Genomic DNA, 24,582 nt, shown 5'->3' on the forward strand with positions numbered 1-24,582 from the left:
TTGGGTGCTTGGGTTTGTTGTTTTTTTTTTCCTATTTTTTAGTTTGTTTTGTTTCTGAGACTAACATATTTAAATACAAGCTCATTCTTTTAGTCATTTTGGGCTTCAGTGTGAATGCTTTTAAAATCCATGAAATGAAAGCTTTGTGTTGTATGATGTGCAATAGTGCACAATTCTTAGAGATCGTTTTAGCACACAGTTGGTATCTTTAACCTACAGGTTTTGCACCCAGAACTCACCGATTCTGTTTGATCTGTGTACTGGTGATGGGTGAAGGATCTGGAAGGATCTGAGGGTTATTTGTATATGGTGTCATTCATAGTAGTAGTGCACGTGTGTGCACAAAAACGTTCTTTCTATCAGAGGACATGAGTAAATACATATCTATTCAAATAAATAGGTACCTTACCTAAGGCTGTCTTGTGATGAAGTGTATCTAAGTAATATGTTTGGTTTTAGTGGTGACTCCATGGTACTAATTATTCAGCAGGTGAATTTGATTGCTTCAGAAACATGTAAAAATCCTCAGCGGCTTAAAAAACGTTCTCATGTTAACATCACAGTGTTTCACTAAGAGTTAAATTGTATCTTGTGTTGACCGTGTCATGAATTAATTAAATATGTTTCTGAACATATTTAATTTGATTAAGTTAACATAGTCTTGGATTCAGACCAAAATTCCCTTTTGGTCTGAGCATGCAAATTTCAAAGTTTTCTGCAAGGGAAGAAATACTCAATTTATATTGCCTGGTATTTAGAGAAAAAAAAAAAAAAAGAAGTTTGGCACTTTCAAGGCCAAGCTCTGGGTGCAGCAGATGAAGCACAAGATGTAATGATCTAAAGCAAAGTTAGTGGGGAGTGGAATAACTATTTTCAAAATTATTGACATTAAAATTGCTGTTCTTCAGAAAAGAGCTGATGATCTGCTCTGAAATGAACATTATCTTTCTAACTAGTATTTTCATATTGTATATATTGCTTTCCCTTGATGCTTGAAAGCATCCCCCCCCAGTAGACTTAGCTGTACATAAGTGTTTCTTCATGTTTTCTGTGTTCTTTCCACAGTGGGAGCCGTCTGGGAGGCCTTGTTACTGTGGCCTGTTTCTTTTTCAACCATGGAGAGGTAGGTCTCGTTCTGCAGCCACCACCTCCTTTTTTCTTTCCTTTAAGTTTAAGCTAATTCTCATTTCCTTAAAGATAATGATGTTGGTTATTTGTTATAACCCAAAACTGTATAGCACATGAGTGCTCACACACACAAGCAAAAGGGCAAATAAATATAGTACCTGGTATATTATAGCCAGGATACACAGCATTTAGAAACTATATATATATATGGAGAGAGAGAATTCCAGTGCTAAACTTCTTTAGTAAGCTGCATTACAGATAAAAACCCAACAGAACCATCACTTAAAACATCTCCCTGTGTCCCAGTCTCCCTGTCATGTCATTGTTTCATACTTTGGAAGAAAATTCATGCTTTTATTCTGATACACTTAGGCAGTGTTTCTGGGTTTTAATGTTAATTTTGTGTATATAAATGTATATAAATATTTATTCTATTTTACTTAAAATGCAGCTGTAGTGTTAAGATTTTCTAGATGGAAACTAGCTACCTTACAATTTTGCTAAGGGTTAAATTTATGATTTGTTTTCTTTACTGAGCTGAACTTGACAGAAAACTGAGTAGGAAGAATATGAAATTGCCCATAACAAAATCACAGATGCTTCTATTCATAGTGAACTTTGACAGTTTGCTTATGAAACAAAAATCTGTATGATGAAATCGCTATTTTAATTTTAAGTTTAATTTGAAATATGTTTCTCTAAATATCCTCCATCACTCAAGCATTTTATTTGTCAGGTCCAGACCAGCTAAATGTTACAGAGTTTCTACACTTTTTAGTGCTGTAAGAGGGTAAATACAAAGTTCTTGGGGGGGTTTCCATTCTTAATGGCATTCTGAAGTTAGGTGAATGTTTTGTTCTTTGCTAGGAAATACTGATTGTGTAGGTACTGTTTTGCCAAGCCTGTAAAGGTGATAAAATGTAACTTCAGGAAGCATTTACTTCACAGGCGGTTCTCCTATCCATAGGAGACTGTGAGAGCTCATCTCTATGGATGACTTGGGGAAAAAACACAGATAACGTGTGGATTTTGAAGAATGCCATAAAATTGGGTCTGTATAGCTCTACACAGATGGCATCTGGGCTTAGGTGGAGCTGAAGTAGGATGACCCTGATTCAGGCTCAGCTGTATGGATTTCTGGAGAGCAATAGGACTTACTTGCAGAGGAGCAGTGTCAGATTTCAGTTGGCTCTTTGCATTTGTACTGCCCTTAATGAAATAACTCAGAGTTGTTTGATGTTGTGCATATCGAATTATGTTAATACATGTACTTACAATGTATCTAGGTGGTCTGGCTTCATTGTGCATACTGTTGAATCACATGAGGAGTGTGCATGCACATGTGTTTGTATAAGAAAGCTGTTGTATTTAACTCTTTGATTGTGGAAGTCATCTTGTGTGTGGTTCAACAGCATGTACAGTGATGCTCAATCGCTGAAATTTGCTTTCGATTTCTGGAAGGATAGGACTGAGCTACATGCGTAAGCCTGATCTGCAAGTCTAGGCATCTCTGATCTAATGCTGTGTAGAAGTGGTTAGCCTTCTGGCACTGAGCTTGTGATCTTAAGGCAGTATGTGTTTATTTATGTTGTGCTTGTGCTACTGTGTTTTAATGATTTCAAGCTTAGATGGAGCTGATGTATTTATACCTGCAGCAAAGTTAGTTTACAGCCTTGATAAATCATCCACAGATGATTTAGAGTTACATTCCAAATACAGAAGAATGGGCTACATTAGTCAATCCACTTTTAAGGAAATGCTTCCTTTTTATGGTTTTATATGCTCATCATTTCTTTCCTGTCTTTATCTCTTCCAGTATTGAAAGATTTGGTAAATGAAATGCTGCTATAGTCTTGAAAAATAATCAAAAAGACTGCTTTAGAATAATCATCATTATATTTACTGCTAATGAAAATAATATTAAATAATCACATCTGTGCAGTCAGCCGGAGGCAGCATATTAGTATATATGTTTATGAAAGATTAATTTTAATGGTAATCTTGATGCAGCTTTTACAGAGAGTGCTTTTAGACAGCAAGGACTATGATTCATGTGATGAGCTTCTGTACTTTGCTTTTATTTTACACTATTAATTTCACATATTTGTGAAATAACAAGACAATAAGCAAGGAATGGTATCGTGTTGGTTCTAGTGACTTCCTTGGTAAAACAGGATTTTGAAAAATGATTTTTAAGATTGTAGCAAGTGTAGGAGAAGAAACATCGTGGCATCAATATTCTATAAGATTTCATAGATTTATTAGGGTTTGTGTTAAGTTGATCAACATTCTTTTTTTTTTCTGTAGTTGTAAAGAACCTATTTCTAACTGTTAGTACAAATCTCTTGCTAACCATTTCAAACACATTTGTTTGTATGTCAAAGTTGTTCTGTAAAGTTGTAATTATGCTTTTGATGGTCGGTGCCATATGCAAGCACTTTTTATGTAGAGCTGAATATAAACAATGAAGATGATAGTTATAGCCATTTGCCATGAACCCCAGGAAATGAATGAAAAAAAAAAGGCTTTTCAGTTGACTTCATTGTATTATGCTTTGCTGTATTAGGGTTAAAAAGCAAAGTAGGCAAGTTAGTATAATATCTGTAAGAGCTTAATTTCATGTGTTAAATTCTACCTGCATGCTTTTGAAGGGCAGCTTTAGATATTACACTTCCTGTGCTTTTACTAGTAGAAATGTGAAATGTTTATAACCTATAATGAAGAGTATGTTGGTTTATCCTTCACTTCCTCTCTCCACACACTTTCTCCATCTAAGTGTGGCAAGTAACTGCCTGAATTTGAGAATGGTTTTCATTTCATGAGTGAGTTGTTAGTTTCAGTAGAAGCAGGGACAAGCAGCTGCTGTTCTGGCTTTTTTCTTGGATGTTCTCTAGCTGCCACATTTAATTTTGGAACAGCAGTGATCTATTTTAATTAAACAGAGCATCAGAGACCTCAAGTCTGGAAGCCGCTTCCTTTTTCCTTCTCTTTTATGCTTCCTGGCTTGAGGGGTTTTTTAAGTTTGTGAGCAAAATCTGATGTAGCTTGTGTGTTGTTTTTTTTTTTTTTTTAAATGAAGTATCTGAAGTCCATCTTTCTGATATACAAATGCATTGTTTTATGGAAATGTAGCAGCAACTGTTATCGTCTAACCCAGTTCTTATTTTTAGGGCACTCGTGTCATGTGGACTCCACCTCTTCGTGAAAGTTTCTCATACCCATTCCTTGTGCTTCAGATGTTGCTCTTGACCTATATCCTCAGGTAGTACTTAGCTCTTTACAATTATTTAAAATGTTGAATGTCATAAGACATTTATTTCAATGCATTTATATAAGTGCCTCTGTGTGCTATAGCAATGATATTATTAACATAGAAACTTTCCTGTGGCTGTTACATTGCAGACGCTGCACCAGTAGAACTGCAGTCATATTACTCACTTATTAAAAGGAAAAAACTTTGCAACTTGAAGACATGATTAAAATAAAAATCAGAATTACTGTGTTGACAAATACGTATCTAAACTAAAAATCAGAATGTTTGGTTGATGTCACTTCCTTCCCATGAGAAACAAGCTGATACTCCATCAATTGGTTTTGTGCCTCTTGGAGAGTGGTATGTTGGTTGCACTCTAGAATACGCCTATGCTATGCAACAGAGAATACTATAGGCGCTCATAAGCTAGTATGTTTGTACGGTTTTCTGACTAACTAGTCTAATTAGTTCAATGATTTAGAGCAACCTAATTACATTAATGCAGGGATGCTCTTGAGTTCTTAGCCCTGCTTTTCCCTTGTTTCTGGCTTGCAACGTGATTGCGTTATTGTCTTGCCTCTGTTTTGAAAAATAAGCATGATAGTTAATACTTGAGGGCTTTTCCACCAGCTCCATTGCATCAGATTTGCAAAATATTTATGATTTAGATGAACATTGTACTTGTAGACCCAGTTTTTCCTTTTATTAGCTCATACTGATTAGTAGTTATTGATGATTAAACAAAAAATATTTCCTGTTGTCACTAACTTGTGGTTTTTAGGTGAGGAAAAGCTACATACTGTGTAGAAAAATATTTTGAGGATTTGTAGAGGGATTGCTAGATGTTATATCTGTTCATTTAATGCTATATTGTGAGGTCAAACAGAATCTGAGGAAGTTACACTTTAAGTTAGGGTGGTCAGAGCACATATATTTTGTACCTATAATTATGACACTTCTGGATTAGATAGTCACTCCTGTTCTTCAAATCTTGATACATAAATAGTAGTTGGGCTTGCATATTGATGAGAAGTAGATATTAATCTAAGCATTTCAGAGCAAGGTTCGAAAGAAGGGATAAAACATTTTAACTTCCTGTTTCTCAATTACAATTCCTGCATCAAGAGCAGCTCTGTTTAATGTATAGCAGTATTCCAATGAAGTATAGGAACTATCTTTGGAACAGAGACTAGAACTTACATTCTCCATTATTCCTATGGCTTGTATCACATTTGTATAATGTGTTACTTAATGCATTAGACTCATGCTCAGCATGACTTCCAATAGAAGTTAATCTTGAGGTTTTGTAAAAGATGCTTTAAAAAATATGTAAATATGGAAGAAATGGGAGACAGAGGAGTGAAATTGCTTTCAAATGCAGACTGTTCTGAGAGCAGTTACGATCCCAGCTGAAATGGGAATGGTGGTGACATGCCTGTAGGTGGACAGCTGCAAGTGACATAGGTTGGCCTGCTGTATTGCGTGCTGCCAGGAGAAGGCTTTTTTGGTAACGAGAGACTTAATGGTTAAGAAATGTTAAGCATCAGAACTATTATTTTTAGAAACTGATGGAGAATGAATATTAGATTTACTTGAACGGTGTTGTGGTTGATCGCAATTGCTAGCTAAGTTCCAAGGTAACTTTGGTTTTGTTGCAGTCTCAATTGTACTTTTCAATAATGTGCAAACACCTGTGTAATTTTACTTACTGATGCCTGTTCTGTCTCTTTTTCCCAAGGATTCCGAATATTAATACAGGAAGCTTGATTGCACTGTGTGTTTCTAATATCTTTTTCATGCTTCCCTGGCAGTTTGCTCAGTTTGTTCTCCTAACACAGGTAAGATTATATTCACCTCTTTGTTTTATCTAGGCAAATTGACTGTCATGGACAGACAGCCACTGGATTCACAACTATATGGATGCTTTCCTTTTAGCCAGATTTCATTTTTGCTCTCAGGGAAGATTCACACCATTTAGCACATCAATATTTTTCTAGCCTAAAACTTAAAAATTGACCATTTACACCACTCAGCATTCTGTTTCTAGGAGCAGAAAATTTACTTTTCCCTTAAAAGCAGCCACCAGCCTGAGATCAGTGTATTAGAACAAGAACAAACTTAGTATATTGAAATACAGAAATAAAAAAGGCATTGATCTTGGATCTCTTTAGGCTGTTCTAAATTTTTAAATGGAGCAATGTTTGCATGGCATGTAATATCTGGCATGATTTTGCATGATTTCCTATTTAATTTTGATGAGCCTGTCAATAGTGGGATAATATTAGTGTCTGAGGGCTTAAACAGTTGAGATAACTTTAGCAAGTGTTGAAATACAGCAAATGCTAATGTGCGCAGAAGGATACTGTCATATAGCACACTTTTTTTAGTGTTCAAACTGATTGAAATATAGCCCATTGATTGAAATCTGTCTATGTCTCCATCCCTTTTCATTTGTCTGTCTTACTTGGATGTTGCCTGGCTTGAGTTGATCAATATATGCTGCAATATGAAAGTTTTCTAACTGCAGAAGAGGAAGCCATTAAATTCTGTAAAATATTGTGAGAAAGTTATCACTGTAACGTGTTCAAATGCTGGGCCTAAAGTTTGAAATTGCAGATTCATAATGTCATTAATTTCCCAGGTGGCTTTTAGTAGAATCATAGAGTAGTTAGGTTTGGAAAGGACCATTTAGTTCCAATCCCCCTGCTGTGGGCAGGGACACCACACACTAAACCATGTGAGCCAAGACCTCCTCCAGCCTGGCCTTGAACACTGCCAGGCACAGAGCATTCACAACTAAGCCGTCTAATCAATGAATCTCATTTTTCTCAACAGCAAATTATAGATATTCCTATACTTTGCTGAAAAGTTAGGGCTAAAAAATGCTGATGAAAGGTTCTTTTGGTTGTTTGGGGAGTTTTGGTTGTTTGGTTGGCTTTTTTACGTCTAAGGGTGAAAGATGATGTTTTAGTGCTGTGCTTTGGTGACTTAGGTTTTTATAAGTACTTAGCAAAAAAGTAGCAAAAAAAGTTAATGATTCTTTGAGTAATCCCTTTTCAGTATGAATAGTTAACGATTGTTTCAATAATCTTTCATTTTTGTATGAATGTGTATACCACTGCAGATTTTTTTAATGTCTCTTTCACTTTTGATTCTAGATAGCTTCATTATTTGCTGTGTGTATTATGGGTTATATTGACTCCTGCAAATTACAGAAGATACTTGCTGCTCATATGGTAATGCTTTTTAAAAAACTTAAATCCCCTCAAATAGGTCAGAACACCAAAAGACCCTGTTTGTCTGCAGTGTTTTCCTTAGTTGCAAGGTGGTTGAAAAGACACAATAATAAGGGATGGAGGGGCCTGTATATGAATATTTGATCTTACGCATATTTATATCACAGTGTCAGAAACTAGGATCCCTGTGGTGCACAAGAATTTTTGAACTCCAGAAAGCCTGCCAACCTAAAAGATGTGTAGAAATATTTTTCTCTTTCTGTCTCTATTCATGGACTTGGAGATACTGTCTCAAACAACGCACTAGAAAACAGGCCAAGTAATTAAGCGTGAGCAATAAAAGGTAGAAAAGGCAGCTTTCATCTCAGACCATAGGTTAGCAGAAACGAGACGATAAGGTGTTATTGAGTCAAAATTAGAGAAGAACCCCAACTAAAATTGGACTTGGAAGACTACTGTAGTCTTGACCATTCAGAGGCATTGTGGCTGGGGAGATGTTTAGAAAGGAGGACAAAGAAGATAAACTATTAGTCTGAGGGAAAACCGTTTTTTCATAAATGGGTGAGAAAGCAAGGGAAGATAAGTAAAAAGTATGCAAGTTTCTGCATAATTATCTGATTTTCAGGCTTAATGTTAAGATAATCACAAGTTTTGCTACAAGTTTGCTGTTTAAAGTGAGATTACTTGCAAACTCAGCAAAAAAAGAGAATGTTTACCACAGAAAAGCTTTGAGCTAAATGGTATTTCATATGTTTTCAAATGTATTTTGAAATATAGGAAATAATAAAATAAAGGAAGTGGCAAGTTCTATCTTTCTGATATAAACCTGGAACACCAAATGCTTGTTCCCAGTCAGATTTGCCAGGAAAACTTGCAAATAATCATCTTAGTTTAATAATCTTCTGACAGAAGCAGGATGAAATACTTAAGCCTTTTTGCTTATGTCAATAGCTGTATCATATTTTTGGTGCCAAAGTGTCATAAAAAGCCACTTTTCAGATAGTTAGGCAGTTAGGTTGTATCACAGAGAAAGCTTAATGAGGCTGTGTACACTGCCAGTCTGTGTTTTGTGGTGGTTTTAGTTTTTGCAGTCACCCCCCCCTTTTGCGTGGAAAATGAAAGCCTATGTGAGGAGGAGAAGAGAAAAGCTTGCATATTTTAAAAGTAACTACATTCTTTTTCTTTATTCCTCTGTGTAGAAGACAGATTGATCATTGATTTTGCTCTCCAAGATAGAAAATGTAATTCAGCTTGCTTTCTGTTAAAAAGAAAGCACAATAGGAGATCAGGATGACAGATAAAAGTTGTGTAACAGCCTTGACTTTCAACCTCATATAATTGTGTATAATCAGAGTGCTGCTTCCTTGCCTTTGGTGAAGAATATATGTTAAATATATGCATCTTGGTTTGGAAGAAAGAAGACAACAAACATTTTATTCATCATTTCTGTGTCTGGACAGGATTCCGAAAGATAACAAACAGGATGGAGAAGTAACTCGGTAATTTACTGAGTATGTTAGGAATAACTTCAAAACTGTAGCTGTTGTATCACTTAAGGTGAACTAGTCTTATGATTGAGTCTTTTTGTTTCTTAAGTACTTCTAAAATATAAGTTAGCATAATAATCTACACTTGGCTACCTGTTGCCATGAAGTCCTTATAATCATTTTTTACAGACCAATTCTGTACACTGAAGTATCAGGCTTGCACTTGCTGTGAAGTAGGTGTCTTTAAATTGAAAGCTGTTGATACAGGGTAAATGTTATAATTGGGAAATTCTACCCTTTTCTGTGTTAAATCTAATTATTTTTATTTTCTTTCAGGTAGCTCTTGTAGTGTGTTTTATTCTGATGTTTGGTAATTCAATGTTATTGACATCATATTATGCTGCATCTTTAGTAGTTATCTGGGTAAGTTAAGAAAAAAAAATCATTTAACACACTAAGACTGTAGTGCTGTACTGTTATGTATGTGTTGATGTAAAATGTGAAACTGCTGCATTACCAGATAGATAGTTGAGAAATCTTTCACATGAGAAACAGAATTGTACTTACAAGATAGTTTATGAATGGGTAAATACTAATTAAAAAAAAACATGTTTTTATACCAAGACCTCTTCATAAGAGAAATTAAGTTAATGTTGGAGTCATGGAATGGCTTGTGTTGGAAGGGAGCTTAAAGTTCACACAGTTCCAACCCCCTGCCATGGGCAGGGACACCTTCCACTAGAGCAGGTTGCTCCAATCCCCTGTGTCCAACCTGGCCTTGAACACTGCCAGGGATGGGGCAGCCACAGCTTCTCTGGGCACTCTGTGCCAGTGCCTCAGCACCCTCACAGGGAAGAACTTCTGCCTGAGAACTCATCTTAGTCTCCCTTCTGTCAGGTTAAAGCCATTCCCCCTTGTCCTGTCCCTGCAGGCCCTTGTCCAAAGCCCCTCTCCAGGTTTCTTGTAGCCCCTTTAGGCACTGGAGCTGCTCTGAGGTCTCCCCTTAAGGAGCCTTCTCTTCTGAAGGCTGAACTAGCCCAGTTCTCTCAGCCTGGCTCCAGGACTGCTTCAGGCTCAGTTCTCTTGTTATTATATTTCTCCTCTTTTTATAAAAATTTAAAATTTGTCACGTATATATTCTTGACCAGAGTAATTGGGAGACAAGAACATAAGCGAGGACAAGTTTAAATGCTTCTTTACTGATTGTTAAAACAGAAATGCAGGACAAATGATGAAAACTTGTTCAAGACTATTAAAAACTGCTGAGTCATACTACCCTGTTAGTGAAATTACTCACTGAAGGCTCATCATCTAATAATTCAGTATCTTAATTTTTCCTTAAATAGGAACCCTCAACCTCTTTCAGTTTCCTATAGGTTCTCTTAAGGGATTTATGTACATAGGAAATAGGAGATAAGGTTTTGTGGACACATCTAGTTTAGCGTACTACAAATCATAAATCACAAATCTCTAAATTGGAGAGACATCAAATTGATGGATGGACCACTCGGTGGATAAAGAACTGGCTGGATGGCTGCACACAAAGAGTTGCGGTCAATGGCTCAATGTCCGGCTGGAGACCAGTAACGAGTGGTGTCCCTCAGGGATCGGTGTTGGGACCGGTCTTGTTCAACATCTTCGTCGCTGACATGGACAGTGGGATTGAGTGCGCCCTCAGCAAGTTTGCCAATGACACCAAGCTGTGTGGTTCGGTTGATATGCTGGAGGGAAGGAATGCCATCCAGAGGGACCTTGACATGCTCGTGAGGTGGGCTGATGCCAACCTCATGAAGTTTAACCATGCCAAGTGCAAGGTCCTACACCTGGGTCGGAGCAATCCCAGGCACAGCTACAGGTTGGGCAGAGAAGAGATTCAGAGCAGCCCTGCAGAGAAGGACTTGGGGGTGTTGGTTGATGAGTAAATGAACATGAGCTGGCTTCAGTGTGCACTTGCAGCCCAGAAAGCCAACCGTATCCTGGGCTGCATCAAAAGGAGCGTGACCAGCAGGTCGAAGGAAGTGATCCTGCCCCTTTACTCTGCTCTTGTGAGACCTCACCTGGAGTATTGTGTGCAGTTCTGGTGTCCTCAACATAAAAAGGACATGGAACTGTTGGAACAAGTCCAGAGAAGGGCCACGAGGATGATCAGGGAACTGGAGCACCTCTCGTATGAAGACAGGCTGAGGAAGTTGGGGCTGTTCAGCCTGGAGAAGAGAAGGCTGCGTGGAGACCTCATAGCAGCCTTCCAGTATCTGAAGGGGGCCTATAGGGATGCTGGGGAGGGACTCTTCATTAGGGACTGTAGTGATAGGACACGGGGCAGCGGGTTAAAACTTAAACAGGGAAGTTTAGATTGGATATAAGAAGGAAATTCTTTCCTGTTAGGGTGGTGAGGCACTGGAATAGGTTGCCCAGGGAGGTTGTGAATGCTCCATCCCTGGCAGTGTTCAAGACCAGGTTGGACGAGGCCTTGGGTGATATGATTTAGCATGAGGTGTCCCTGCCCATGGCAGGGGGTTTGGAACTAGATGATCTTAAGGCCCTTCCCAACCCTAACTATTCTATGATTCTATGATTCTAAATCATCTCCATTTCTGTTTCTTGTTGCCTCTCCAATAAGGTTGGCCTGTAGCAGCAGATGTAATTCAGTTTCCCATCGGCTTTGATTTAAAGAAGCTTAGAACTGTGTAATATAGAATCGTACTCGTTAAGGAGGAGTCTTCCATTAATTGTATATAAACTGCAGTAAGAGATTTTATTGTAGTGTATTTTGCCTGTGCAGGGTGAAATCATGATATTATATATTCATATTTAGTTTGTATTAATTATGTAGGGGGGGTTAATAAGTAGCTGTGTGGTACAAGAAACAGAAAAAAGCCTCTTATCCAGGGTACTGGAATATCTTGTTACTATATGATACCTGAAAATGTACATTGGTTTTATTATTAGGGAATTCTTGAATTGAGTCCAAAAGTCTTGAAAAGCAGCAGAAGAGAAGTCTATGTATGGGTAAGGAATTTCCTATCTTTTGAATTTCAGAATATGGCTTTTTTGTTTTAGTGAAATACAGGAATTGACTTCTGGTTTATTAGTAACTGTAGATACTTGCTTTATACTTTCTTCAAATTCTAACTTGAGATTATCTTGAGAAGGTACTATAAATCTGCAAATTCTTCTAGTGAGTTGAATGACCAGAGTAGTACAGCCTGATAATATGGAGAGCTTACTGTGAGAAGTAATCCCTTCACACTGGTGTATGTGAAACAGAATTGAGAGTTAGGCTGCCCCTACTTAAAGTTAACTATGGTACCACCTCTGCTACAGTGCTGTGTGCAGCAGTACAGCCATAATATAAATCAGTTGCACTACATTATTTCATCTGTAATAGAAAATACAAATAAACCATTAAAACACTCAAGAGTACTGAAGTTTGGGGAGTGTAATTGGTTAGGAATGATTGTGTTTATTGGTGATAATATAGGGGAATTTGTAACTAGTAGCTAAATTTAATGAGCCTTTTAAAAAAGGGAATGTTTTTTAGAAGTTTGTTGAGACATGTTCATTTCATTCTGAATATATATATATTTTTTTTAAGGTCATTGAAGGATGCGCCTGGTTATTTGGGACAGTCACCTTGAAATCCCTAACTTCCTTAGTATTTGGAATAGCTGATGATGTAAGTTATCTGAGTATCTGTTTGGTGTCTTCCAAAAAAATGTTTAACTCTGAATTGGCATCTTATTGATACACTTTCCTGAAATCCCAAGATTTGTTTTGCATAAATGGGAGAAGGATTGCATATTTGCTTTCTCATTTGCTATATGTTATTACTTTTAGGTGTTATTACCACAGTTTGTATAAAGACAAATGTTTTTAGTCATGCGTTAGTAAGCACTCTGGTGTGTTTGTTTTTAAATCCGGATTTAGGGAGCTTTGTTTTGGGTATCTTCTACCTACACCTTCATTTATTTACACAATTTCTTCGTTCACTTTCCTCTGAAGCTAATTTTTAAGACGCTTTTGAATTGCTTGTTGTAACTAGGGCTCCTTGCTTCACTTCAGCCTCTTTATTGTCAGATGCTACTGTTAAAAGCCTGTGTACAGATATGCATCAGGGGCAAAAGATGGGAAGCTTGTACCTTAAAATAGGAGTATGCATAATTATTGTTGAACCCAGTTGCAATGGTAACAGCCTTTTTCTGCTGTTTTCTCCTTTTTACTTAACACAGTCCAACCTGTGTTACACTCGAAGATGTCATTTAATAGATTTTTGATGTTTCTATAATAATGTTGTAAATGACACAAACTTCTGTTCTAATTAAAAATGTTTCTCATATATATTTAAAGTACTTTGTTGTGGTAAACAGGTCAGGTTTTGCTTACTACATCTTTTTTTCTTTCTTCTTTCCCCCCCTCCCCCCATATATCCTCCCAGGCTCACATAGGAAACATATTAAAATCTAAATTTATTGGCTACAAGGATTTCGATACATTGATGTATACTTGTGCTGCAGAGTTTGACTTCATGGAAAAAGAGGTAATTAGTAATTAGATCAAATAAATGATTATGGAAGAGGGAACTTCTTGTTCTATCTTAAGTCATAACTTAAAACATCTGAGAGCCATAACCTCCTACTGCCATCATAAGTTCAAGTACTTAGTCATGAAATTAGAAAAATTATTGGACATAAGCTAAACTTAACTGGTTTGATTTCTTTTAAATGAAATAAAACCAAAACCAAATTTTGAGTGTGGATCTAAGAAGCGTGCTTGTTTGAATGAAAGAAGTGCTTGCTCAGGGATATATGAAAGGTTACTTCAGATTTGATGTGGCTGTTGGGAGCTGGTTTTTAGTATATTGAAAATGAACTGAGAGCTGCAAAGATCTTGTGTGGTAGATTACAGAAAAGCATCCTAGTTTCTTAATGTTAGTAGACTTTTCTTAGTTCATCACTATCTAGATAGGCATAACCTATAAGCAGTCTAAATTTCAACACATAGCACTCAAATTCAGATGAGATACAACTGCTTTTCAGTCTTTGGATGGCTTGCCAGAGAACTGGGAATAATTTGCTAATGACCCTAGTATAATTAGTATTATGACCTCTGGTGTGATTTGAATTTCTTTAAGCTTGCTTTGTTCTTGCTGAATATTTAATTTTACATATTACTGAAGGAAGAACTCTATATAGTTTTCTTTAAAATTACCATTGAAGTAATTATAGGTGAATGGGAAGCAATTAATGCAGTTTATTTCCATCACAGACTCCAGTAAGGTACACAAAGACTCTGCTATTGCCAGTTGTTCTGGTGGTTTTGGGGGTAATCATCAAAAGGGTAAGTGATTGATTTAATGAATCACCTTTACCTTGAATTTACTTTTCTGATTGTTTTGAAGGGATCATTACATACTTTGAGATGGGAAGAAGTTAAAATGTGGTGGCTTGGTGCCTTCCAAGCAGTGTTCTTATTCCCCATCCTCAGGGGAAAAAAAAAAAAGTTGAAAAAGGACAAGGAGATCACTCACTGATTTAATGTCATGAGCAAGACAGACTTGAATGGGGGAAAATGAATTTAATTTATTGTCAGTTAAAAATAGATTAGGATTCTGAAAAAACAAAAATCAAACATAAACCAGCTTCCCTTCATCCCCACCCCCTTCTTCCCAGGCTCAGTGGGCCTCTTCCACAGGTTGCAAGTCTTTGAAGAACTGCTCCAGCAAGGGTGCTTTTCATAGGGTACAGTTCTTCAGGAACAGACTGCTCCAATATGTGTCCCTCACAAGTTGCTGCTCCTGCCAGAAAACCTGCTCCTGTGTGAGCTCCTCTCCAAGAGCTGCAATTCCTGCCAGGAGCTGCAATTCATTCCAGGAGCTGGGCTCTCCATGGGTTTCAGCTTCCTTCAGGGCATGTCCACCTGCTCCGGCATGTGGTCCTCCACAAGCTGCAGGGTGGTCATCTGCTCCACCATGGTCCTCCATGGGCTGTAGGGGGAAAATCTACATCACTGTGGTCTCCAAAAGATGCAGGGGAACCTCTGCTCTGGCACCTGGACCTCCTTCATTGACCTTGGTGTCTTCAGGGTTGTTTCTGTCCCATTTTTCCCACTGCTGTCTCATAAAGCTGCTGCACAGTATTTTTAATCTTTTCTTAAATGTGTTATCAACAGAGAAATCACCAGCGTCAACTGATGAGCTCAGCTTTGGCCATTGGTAGATCTGTTTTGAAGCTGGCTCTGACACACAGAAGCCATCCCTGCAGCCCCTCTGCTGCCAAAACCTTACCATGTAAACCCAATGCAGTTAGATAAAATGCAGGGTTTCAAAAATATCTACTTAAATTTCTGTGTTCTCTTTTCATAAATTTCGACAGAGGCTCAGTCCTGAGTCAGTGGTAAAACTTGCTTTGATGTTAAGTGCCCCCCAGAATTTTGTCACTTATGCTGATGAGTGCTATAACTGAAGTTTATAACTGTTTTTGTAAATTTGATTATGTATAATCTGTGTAAAAACAGCTTACAGTTTATACAGGAACAGATGGGATAACTGCTAACCGCCTAGCTAATTAAACATCCTCAAAAAGAAGTTTCAACTAAAACATTGCATGCCTTTTATCTCGCCATTATCTTCCAAATGAGATTACTCAGGTGTAATTTAATGTAGCAAACATTGAAAATGCTTCAGAAGCTTTAGAATGCTTTTGAAAGTTTATTCATACTTGTTGTTGGCTCTTGTTTTCTTCAGGCAATTAAACATCTTACGTGGTCCTTATCTCAGGCAGGCCAATGTGAAAGGTAAATATTGTTTTCTTTTCCAGTGTAAAACTGAATTAACTGCTGGACATTTGATTCCCTGTCTGATAAATAATTCATAATTCCACATTATGTTGGTCCTTTTTGAAAGGTTAATTATGTATAGTTCAGTCACTGAATGGTTTGGATATACTCTTACATAGTATTTCTTATAGGATGTCTAAAAGTAAGTTTAGCTGCTTAACTTAGTTTTAGACATCTTAACCCTCTTCTCCCCAGATTTTCTATGTAATACTTTTTCTGCTCTCTTCCTAAATCAATATTTATTTATGTGCCTGTTTGCTTTTCTCCTGTAATCAGTGAATGAGAATTCTTCCCCATTAATTTTTTCTTTCCTGGTTATAAAGATACCTGAGTTTCATTTTTAGGAAGGGATCCTAACAGATCTCTTATTTTCTAACTATCTGTAATCCATGCTCTACCTGTCACAGCCATTTGGCGTCATTTGTTGGTGCTGTGATCAAGAGCAATCAGTTTGTCTGATTGAATGTTGTCATTTCCCTATCACTGACCATTTTGGTGATTTCTGCTTTCCATCGTCTAATGACTGTTACCAAAATTTCCACAGATGGGAGCAGGATTCAGCATCCTGTCTTCACACATGTTTTTGAAGAACAAGTATACTTGATTTTGACTCTTCACATTTGTATTTCCTTCTGAGAATCCAAAATCAATCTATATAGTACCTGGGTAAATAAGTGACTCTACTTTTGGTACCAGTGCTCTGCCTCTTTTACACTGCTGAGATTTAATTTTCTAAATAAGCTGTTCTATAGATAAAATAATGAATGGAAGCAATTAAAAAGCTGCTAAAATTAATTCCAGTTTTCCAAATTTTTCCAAATAGATATAGGTATTGAGGAAGATAGTTAACTGATTTGCAATGTATTTCAAAGCTTGTTATAGAGGGGAAAAAACATAATCTGTGCAGGTATTGATTTATGCTTACTAGATTAATTTACTCGTTTAGAGCCACTATAGATGACTTCAAAATAAAACCAGGGCTTCTGTAGTACATAAATAATGTGGTTTTCTGTTTTTCATTCAGAGAGGAACGTTTTAACCAGGGTGAGGTAAGATTCTTTTTCTATACAATTTCATTTGTGTGTTAATGCAGATATTCCAGTATTGAAATACAGATTGCAGTAGTCTGATGCCGATACGTGGTTTATTTGAAGCTAAGTTATTAGTATCTTTTATTCCCTCTGGGTCTGGTATGTCACCAGAATAACTCTGGAACATTTAACAAAAAGAAATATACTACTTAATGATGGGGTGCCAGCGCAAGAGAGGGGTCTTGGACTTTTGCTGTGGCAATACAGAAAGATGTTGAACTTAGACTGGACTTTTCATTTTCCCAGTACAGACTGAGAAGAAGACTGATTCCTTTACCGGGGTTTCACATGAGATGTTAAAATTCTGTCTCGAGACATGCCATAGTGAAAAGGATTCTACATGTGGTTCTTTTGATAAAATTATGCCAAAAAATGTACTGCATCCAGCTCTGGAGTCCTCGGCACAGGAAAGACCTGGACCTGTTGGAGCAGGTCCAGAGGAGCTCATGGAGATCCTGCAAGGGCTGGAGCAGCTCTGTTCTGGAGAGAGGCTGAGAGAGCTGGGCTGGTTCCGCCTGGGGAAGAGAGGGGGAACTTACTGCTATCTTTCAGTACTTAAAGGGAGCTTATAAGAAAGATAGGGACAGGCTTTTGTAACAGAGCCTGTTTTGATACGACAAAGCATAATGGTTTTAAACTATCAGAGGGTAGATTTAGACGAGATACAACAAAAATATTTGTTATGATGAGGATAGTGAGACACTGGGGCAGGGTGCCCAGAGAAGCTGTGGCTGCCCCATCCCTGGCAGTGTTCAAGGCCTGGTTGGACGGAGCTTAGAGAAACCAGGTCTACTGGAAGGTGTCCGTGCCCGTGGAAGGTGCAGGGAGGTTGGACTAGATGACCTTTAAAGGTCCCTTCCAACCCATCCCTAGGATTCTGTGAAATATAATTGAATGGTAGATCTCTTATGTGGTTTCTTCATTTGCAAGTAAGTGAGTGAGGACAATGTAAAATGTTCTTAGCAGCAGTTTATTTGTGGTTTGTGCTATGGGAGTCTCATGCCATTCAAAATGTGATAATCAGAGCCATTTTTGCAATCAGTGCTTTTATCTCTGATTTACCACAGCACTTGTGGAAGTTCTAAGTTCAATGTTAAGAGTGGCGAGATCTCTGATGCTGTTTAACCATTTCTGAAAATACTAAAGGAAGCTGCCTGTGATTGTGTGATTACCAAGGATGATTTTATTTGCTTCTTCCATTCCATACTTAGGTATTTTAGGTATTAAATGGCAAGGTCTCTTTGCCTCTCTAAAGAGGTTATACAAGAAATGTTACGTATGTTATTGCCTGCTTATGTTTTAAACTCTTTTGCGTAGCTAGCTATTTCTTCAGCTTCTTTTGCGTTTATTGTTAATGTTTGTCCTTACACAAATGAAAAGTATGCAAATATTCTGTTTCTGTGTGTTTGTTGGGTTTTTTTTGCAGCTGGTGTATCATGCACTGCAGCTGTTGGCATACAGTGTCCTAGCTATTTTAATCATGAGACTGAAACTGTTTTTGACGCCACATCTATGTGTTATGGCTTCCTTGGTGTGTTCAAAACAGGTAAGGTCTGTTTTTGATCCTATAGCTATCTCACTACTTATAATATTACCGAGATATATATCTGAAAGCAAATAGCTGTGTGTGTAATTGCTGAATCTGAGTGTACCAGTTAGAAATAAACCAGATTATATTGCTTGTTCAAAAATGTGGTTGCACAAGTTCTGTTTGCCCCTCTCCCCAAATGAAGCAAATGTCATGTTTTACACAATTTGTCCAATTGCATTATTATAGGGGTTGAAATGCTGTGTATTGAGCTTGTTCATAGGGAGTCATTCACTAGATTTTACTGTATTTACACTTCTGTACCATTGCAAGTTTTTATTGACTATTGATTTTATGCAAACATTGTATGACTGTTTACACTGTGTTTTCACAGCTCTTTCCATCTTACTGCTTTTGTAATTAACTACTCATTTCACATATTTATGAGTATTTGCTCAGTTCAAGAAATGGAAGAGTAGGCAATAAAGCAACATTAACCTTATATCCCCAAAGTCTGCTTTTCTGATGTTTTTGGAAATTTGTAGTACAATCTCTAATCCATGTACTACAGGTAGGAACTCTTGATGTAAATAGGAGATAGAAACTGTAGAAGTGTAGTTAGCATTATTGAATCATCTTTAGTTGCAGAATTTGACATATAAAATACAACTTTAAAAGCTACATTGTCTTTTTGGCTTTTACAATTACAAATATGGTGCCCTACACTCGGTAAATATGAATAGTTATGAGATCTCACCGAAGTTTAGTGGAGAAGCAATAGCAGAGATGTTTCATGTTATAATATATGTTAAGTTTCTTATAGAGAAATAAAAATGAGTTGTACTACATACAACATTGCAGAATTGTTGTCTAGAATTAATTGGTGCTTGCATTTCAGTTGTTTGGATGGCTCTTCTGTAAAATCCAGCCCAAAACATTGGTCTTTGCTATTTTAGCATTGATGGCTATAGAGGGATCAGCAAACCTTCAAACTCAGTGGAACATCATGGGAGAATTTAGCAACTTGCCGCAGGAGGAACTTTTAGAGTGGATAAAAGTCAATACCAGACAAGGTAAACTATTGAATAATTTACGATATTCCCCATTTACTATCATAATGAATATGTTACTCTACCCATTCAAGAAAAAAAGATGTATTAGATCTCTGTTCTTAGATGTTATCTAATGAGTACCCTACCCTCTTAATGGTTGTTTTTTTCTACAGCATTACCATTAAGATATTGAAGGTTGCTTCTCTGCTTTTACTGCTTGATTCTTTATTTCAAACATGCCTTTCATTCTGTATTTCAGATGCAGTTTTTGCAGGAGCAATGCCCACCATGGCAAGTGTTAAATTGTCTACACTTCGTCCTATTGTAAATCATCCTCACTATGAAGATGCAGGATTAAGGTAAATTTTGAAGTTGAGGATTTCTTTTTATTTGCTATTCACTATCTTAATTTTGATGTACAGTAGGAATGTTTTGATGTTGTATTGTAAGATTTATTCAAACCCCGTAGAATTCTATTTGTAATTTTAGTCAGACTCAAAAAAAACCATGCAGTGTTTCTTCAGGATTTGTGTTTATCAGAAAGGCTATACTGTAGGATAGATATGGCTTCCAACCTACCGGCAAAAAAAATCAGGGTATAATTATGGAACTAGAACTAATGTGTACTGTTACATCCTTTCTCCATTCTAGTTACTCCTGACATTGCGGACAGACTTGATTTTATTTTATTTTATTTTTTTTTTTCTCCCTCAAGGTAGGCAGTTGAATTATTCCTTCCAGCTTTCTGTGCTTAGTTGTCAATTTTTTCATGGTAATATATATAATTATTAAATTATTAAAATGAATTGAAACTGAAATTTTGTAATGGAATTACTGAGTTTTGTACTTTATTTTCTAAATTTAAACGGATTTATTTGAAAAGCTCATTTCTTTTGTTAAATATTTTTTTATCATAGCATTATTTTTTGGTAATTTCATAAAATTGGTTAAAAGCAACAACAAACAAAACCAAAACCAAAAATGCAACAAGAAAACAAGATAGAGGGGGATAAAGGAGAGGATTAGTTTTACATGCCTAAGGTCCTTAGAGCTGTCTTTGTCATTAACTGGTTTAACTTTTGGTTAGCTCTGAACTGGTCAGGCAGTTGGACTAGATGATCACTGTAGGTCCCTTCCAACTGAAATATTCTATGACAAAAATACAAGACAGGGCATGTTTGGGGAAAATAAAGTAGAGATGAGACAGTATCAGAAAATGAACAGGAGTCAACAATGTCATGCATTGCACAATCAAAGGCAGATATAGTTTGGTAATACAAACAGGATCAGTGTTTATAAGTGATGATTTTGCTTGATTCAGCATAGGCAGACATCAGGGCTTGCACTCTGCCTTTAAAAATGTCCAAACAAGGGTGATGAATATGACCTTTTGTGGAGACTCTGGGCAGATGACTTCTTCTGATCACCAGTCCAAGCAAGGTCATTCCTAGCCTTGAATATTATATGGGGAATGCATTCCTTTAACATTTTTACACTTTCTGTTCACAGTAACTATGGATCTTGTTACAAAGTTGTCTCCTGCTACATAAAAAAGAAAAAAAAATTGCAGGACTGTATACATTGTTCTTGGAATCATATTTGTGAAGAAATGATCACGTTAAAGCAAATGGCACTATTAATTTAAACTTTGTTTTAGCTTAGTTGTCTTGTGAAATGAAAAGCCTTCCTGCCCAGCCTAAAGTCAGAGCTTCTGTTTTCATGCTGTGTTGCTAGCTAACTTCTGTATTTCTCTTTTTGAAGGGCCAGAACTAAAGTAGTGTATTCCATGTACAGTCGAAAACCTGCAAAAGATGTGAAAAGGGGATTGATAAAACTAGGAGCAAATTACTACATTCTGGAAGAGTCGTTGTGTGTAAGCAGAAAAAAGTGAGTTATCTCTCTCTAACAAGAATGAGGTGCTGCTCAGATACATAGTCCGAGATTTGCTGGAGCTTTGCAATGTTGATCTGTGCTTTATTAAAATGTCCAAAGCACATTTTGTCCAGATATTAATAAGTATAATTAACTTACCTACATTAGCAACCCTGTGGTCTTTGTGTGAAGCTGAAAGCTGTGCTGCGTGTAAACTTCAGTGTAAAATACAGAAGAGATTCACAAAGGAAACAAGTCATTGTGATGGCAAGAACTGATGTGTGTGTGTATATAATGAAAGCCTAGTATGAATAAAAGGTGCAGAATAAAAGACAGCTCCAGCACCAAAATATTATGGCGATTGCTTGTCACTGCAAATTTTGTCACATTTAAGCTGTCCTTAAGGAAAAGCTCTGTTCCTCCCTAACCCTGCCTTTCCCTTTTTGTCCTTTAGAACATGATTACTTTGGATTTTTGATTTTGTTTTGTTTGCATTTAGAATCTCTTCTACTTCTTTGCTGTTATCTTTGACAAAATTAGGAAATTCTCTGCAGTTCTTCCTTTGAAAGATAACTCTGCAGGGAATTGATGTTGGCTAAAAGGAAAGAGTCACCACTTTTTTTGAAGGTGGTTTTATTTCCTGGGGTTTATTTAGAAATACTGAGTGTGGGCATCACCCTTCATTTTAAAGGAGGTTATAAGGGTCCTGGGTAACGTATATTGTATAATTTGAGTTGGTTTATGAGCTTCCTCCTCCACACTGATTCTTAATAATTTTATCACCACAAAAGCACACTTTCCCCCCCCCCCCCCCAAACTGTATGGGTTTTGATGGCATTTCTTCATTTTTCTTATTCATCTGTTTTCCAGGCCTGGCTGCAGTATGCCTGAAATTTGGGATGTTGAAGATCCTGCTAATAGCGGCAGAATTCCTTTATGTACCCTTATGAGCAAGGATTCCAGGCCATATTTCTTCACAGTATTTGAAAACAGCAACTACAGAGTCTTAAAGATTCCAAGGGAATAACATTTCAATGCAAAGAGCCACCAGTCTTTCAGCTTTTTAAAGTAGTAACTGTAAGAATTCTAAATCAGAAATACCTTTTCTACTAGACTTAAAATGGAAAAATGTGTATTTTTTTTTTTTTTTTTTTTACCATTTTAAGTGAATTCTGATTATAGAAATATCTTAAACCTAACAGTTTGGGTTTCTATTTCAGGGTCAGTCCCTTGAGATTTGCTATGCAAATGATTATATGTTTGCACATTTTATTTAACACTGATCCAAAAAGAGTTAAAAGTAGCTATGGAAAGTAACTCCATTCTCAAAACCAATGCTATTGTGAAATGGGACTGTCAGAATGTCTTAGCAAAGCAGGTTTGTTTAAAGCTTTGGTGCTAGCAGCTAGGAACAAAGGAATGGTGCTATAGCATCTGGCATCACATTTCTCATGTCACTTGCATTACCTGTCTCCCTTCTGGGCAAGGTGATACTAGAAATTCTCTTAAAAGTCACGTAGTTTCACTAGTCATGTCTGAGAGAAATACATGTTTTCTTTGAGAGGATTAAGAACATTCATCATTTTGAATCACTTAACAAATGCTTTTAAGCTTGCTTTTGAAATGGAGAAAAGTTTGTAGGCAGACTTGAAACTTCATTATTTAGGTGCATGTTCTTGGAATCTTATTGATATTAAAAAAGATGACTAATAAGGGTAATATTTGCAGTGAGCAATAGTTTAGCTTCTCAGTGTCCAAGGATTTTTAGCATTCTTATGCATTCAGGATAAGCTGGCATAACATACATGACATTTTTAAGGGAAAATGCTTTATTCAGGAAAAATATGTCATAGCCTTAGAAAGATTCTAAAATAAATCCTTCACTGCCTTAACTAGACCTTCAGCGCCTAACTTGATGAGAAATTACCTTCAAAATTCATGCCCTATTTTCTTTCCCTGTGTAATAGGTCCTACCTGGATTTTATCATCAGCATTAAAGAGGAATGAAATTTAACCCAGTTTGTGGTATGGGTGTAGTCAGTTCTGTGGGTATAATTGCTCCAACTCTATTAGACTGGTTGTGCAGTTTTCCTGTCATCTTGGTGTCACACCAATATTCTAGGTAATAGAGGATTCACTTTCCGAGGTACCCAGTCCTGTAACTGACTTGGTAGAATTTGTGTGTGTTTATTGCCATTGAGAAGTATCACAGTAAGTGTCATTCTACTTCTAAAGTCGAGTGTTTCTCTATGTATCATTCATGTCTTGGTTTTGTTTTCACTTGTTTTTCTTTGGTTCAGACATCAGTCTATTGGTGTGACTGGTCTTTTTAGTCCTACTAGCATCTAGCAATATTAGATGCTATAGGAATAGCATCCGTCATGCCTGTATCAGTATCAATTAAATGGGATCCTATGATAAAGTAGTAGTGTAACAACTGATGAGTATTCTAAGACTTATTTTTTTAGAGATCTGTTTTATTGAGAGGGTGAGGGAGAATGGCTGAAAATGCATTAGCTTTTTAACTTTTACAGAATAGATTTTGGAAACATTTCTATAAGGAAACTATCACAAAAAGGGCTTTTGGGAAGTCACTTTTTAAAATGTTAATTGAATTCAAGGAAGCGGGGGGAGGAAATCTTTATATAAACATTGTGACTTAGTGTTACAGCACAAAAAGGAACTGTATTTTTATGAAGTTTATGCCAACTGTTGAAATGTACTTACGTGGTTAAATAAAAAAGAAAAACATGGAAATTGTTCTCATATTCTGATGGATGCTGCATTTCTGCTCTTCTAGCTATTACACTGAAGTTTAATACAGTTGCCACAGCAGATGTGATGGAAGCTGAACCCTGATAATTAAACCAGACCTCCTTTTTATTTGGCATATCAGTGCAGCAGTATGTGAAATAACAGAAAATGTCAAATACGTGTTTACAGGCAAAGTGAGCTTGGAAGGCAGCTCAGAATTCTTTCTCTTGTTCTAAGTTTCTAAATCCTGGTAATCAAGAGTGAAGCCCAAATACTGGGAGAAGGAAGAAACATTTGCAAGCTAAGGTTCAAAGGTCATAGAATCATAGAGTGGTTTGAGTTGGAAA

The 24,582-nt window shown here is 36.8% G+C and overlaps 1 protein-coding gene across 2 annotated transcripts in view; it reads left to right on the forward strand.

Moving 5' to 3' along the window:
• DPY19L1 (dpy-19 like C-mannosyltransferase 1) overlaps positions 1 to 24,238 on the forward strand; it is a 43,011-nt gene extending 18,773 nt beyond the window's left edge. For both annotated transcript variants that reach the window (XM_061464738.1, XM_061464739.1), the window contains exons 8-23: positions 1,066 to 1,123; positions 4,299 to 4,390; positions 6,120 to 6,219; positions 7,540 to 7,617; positions 9,441 to 9,527; positions 12,054 to 12,113; positions 12,700 to 12,780; positions 13,540 to 13,641; positions 14,370 to 14,441; positions 15,847 to 15,896; positions 16,963 to 16,987; positions 18,456 to 18,575; positions 19,456 to 19,630; positions 19,869 to 19,968; positions 21,371 to 21,496; positions 22,352 to 24,238. In XM_061464738.1, coding sequence (XP_061320722.1) covers positions 1,066 to 1,123; positions 4,299 to 4,390; positions 6,120 to 6,219; positions 7,540 to 7,617; positions 9,441 to 9,527; positions 12,054 to 12,113; positions 12,700 to 12,780; positions 13,540 to 13,641; positions 14,370 to 14,441; positions 15,847 to 15,896; positions 16,963 to 16,987; positions 18,456 to 18,575; positions 19,456 to 19,630; positions 19,869 to 19,968; positions 21,371 to 21,496; positions 22,352 to 22,508 — 1,483 coding nt within the window. In that variant the 3' untranslated portion in view covers positions 22,509 to 24,238. The remainder of the gene's footprint in view (positions 1 to 1,065; positions 1,124 to 4,298; positions 4,391 to 6,119; positions 6,220 to 7,539; positions 7,618 to 9,440; positions 9,528 to 12,053; positions 12,114 to 12,699; positions 12,781 to 13,539; positions 13,642 to 14,369; positions 14,442 to 15,846; positions 15,897 to 16,962; positions 16,988 to 18,455; positions 18,576 to 19,455; positions 19,631 to 19,868; positions 19,969 to 21,370; positions 21,497 to 22,351) is intronic.
• Positions 24,239 to 24,582: the final 344 nt, after the last annotated feature.

The sequence above is a fragment of the Pezoporus flaviventris genome, unplaced genomic scaffold (assembly GCF_033815535.1).
Source record: "Pezoporus flaviventris isolate CSIRO_AGI_PZ_B2104156 unplaced genomic scaffold, CSIRO_AGI_Pfla_v1 ptg000037l, whole genome shotgun sequence".
In the NCBI taxonomy this organism is placed as follows: Eukaryota; Metazoa; Chordata; class Aves; order Psittaciformes; family Psittacidae; genus Pezoporus; species Pezoporus flaviventris.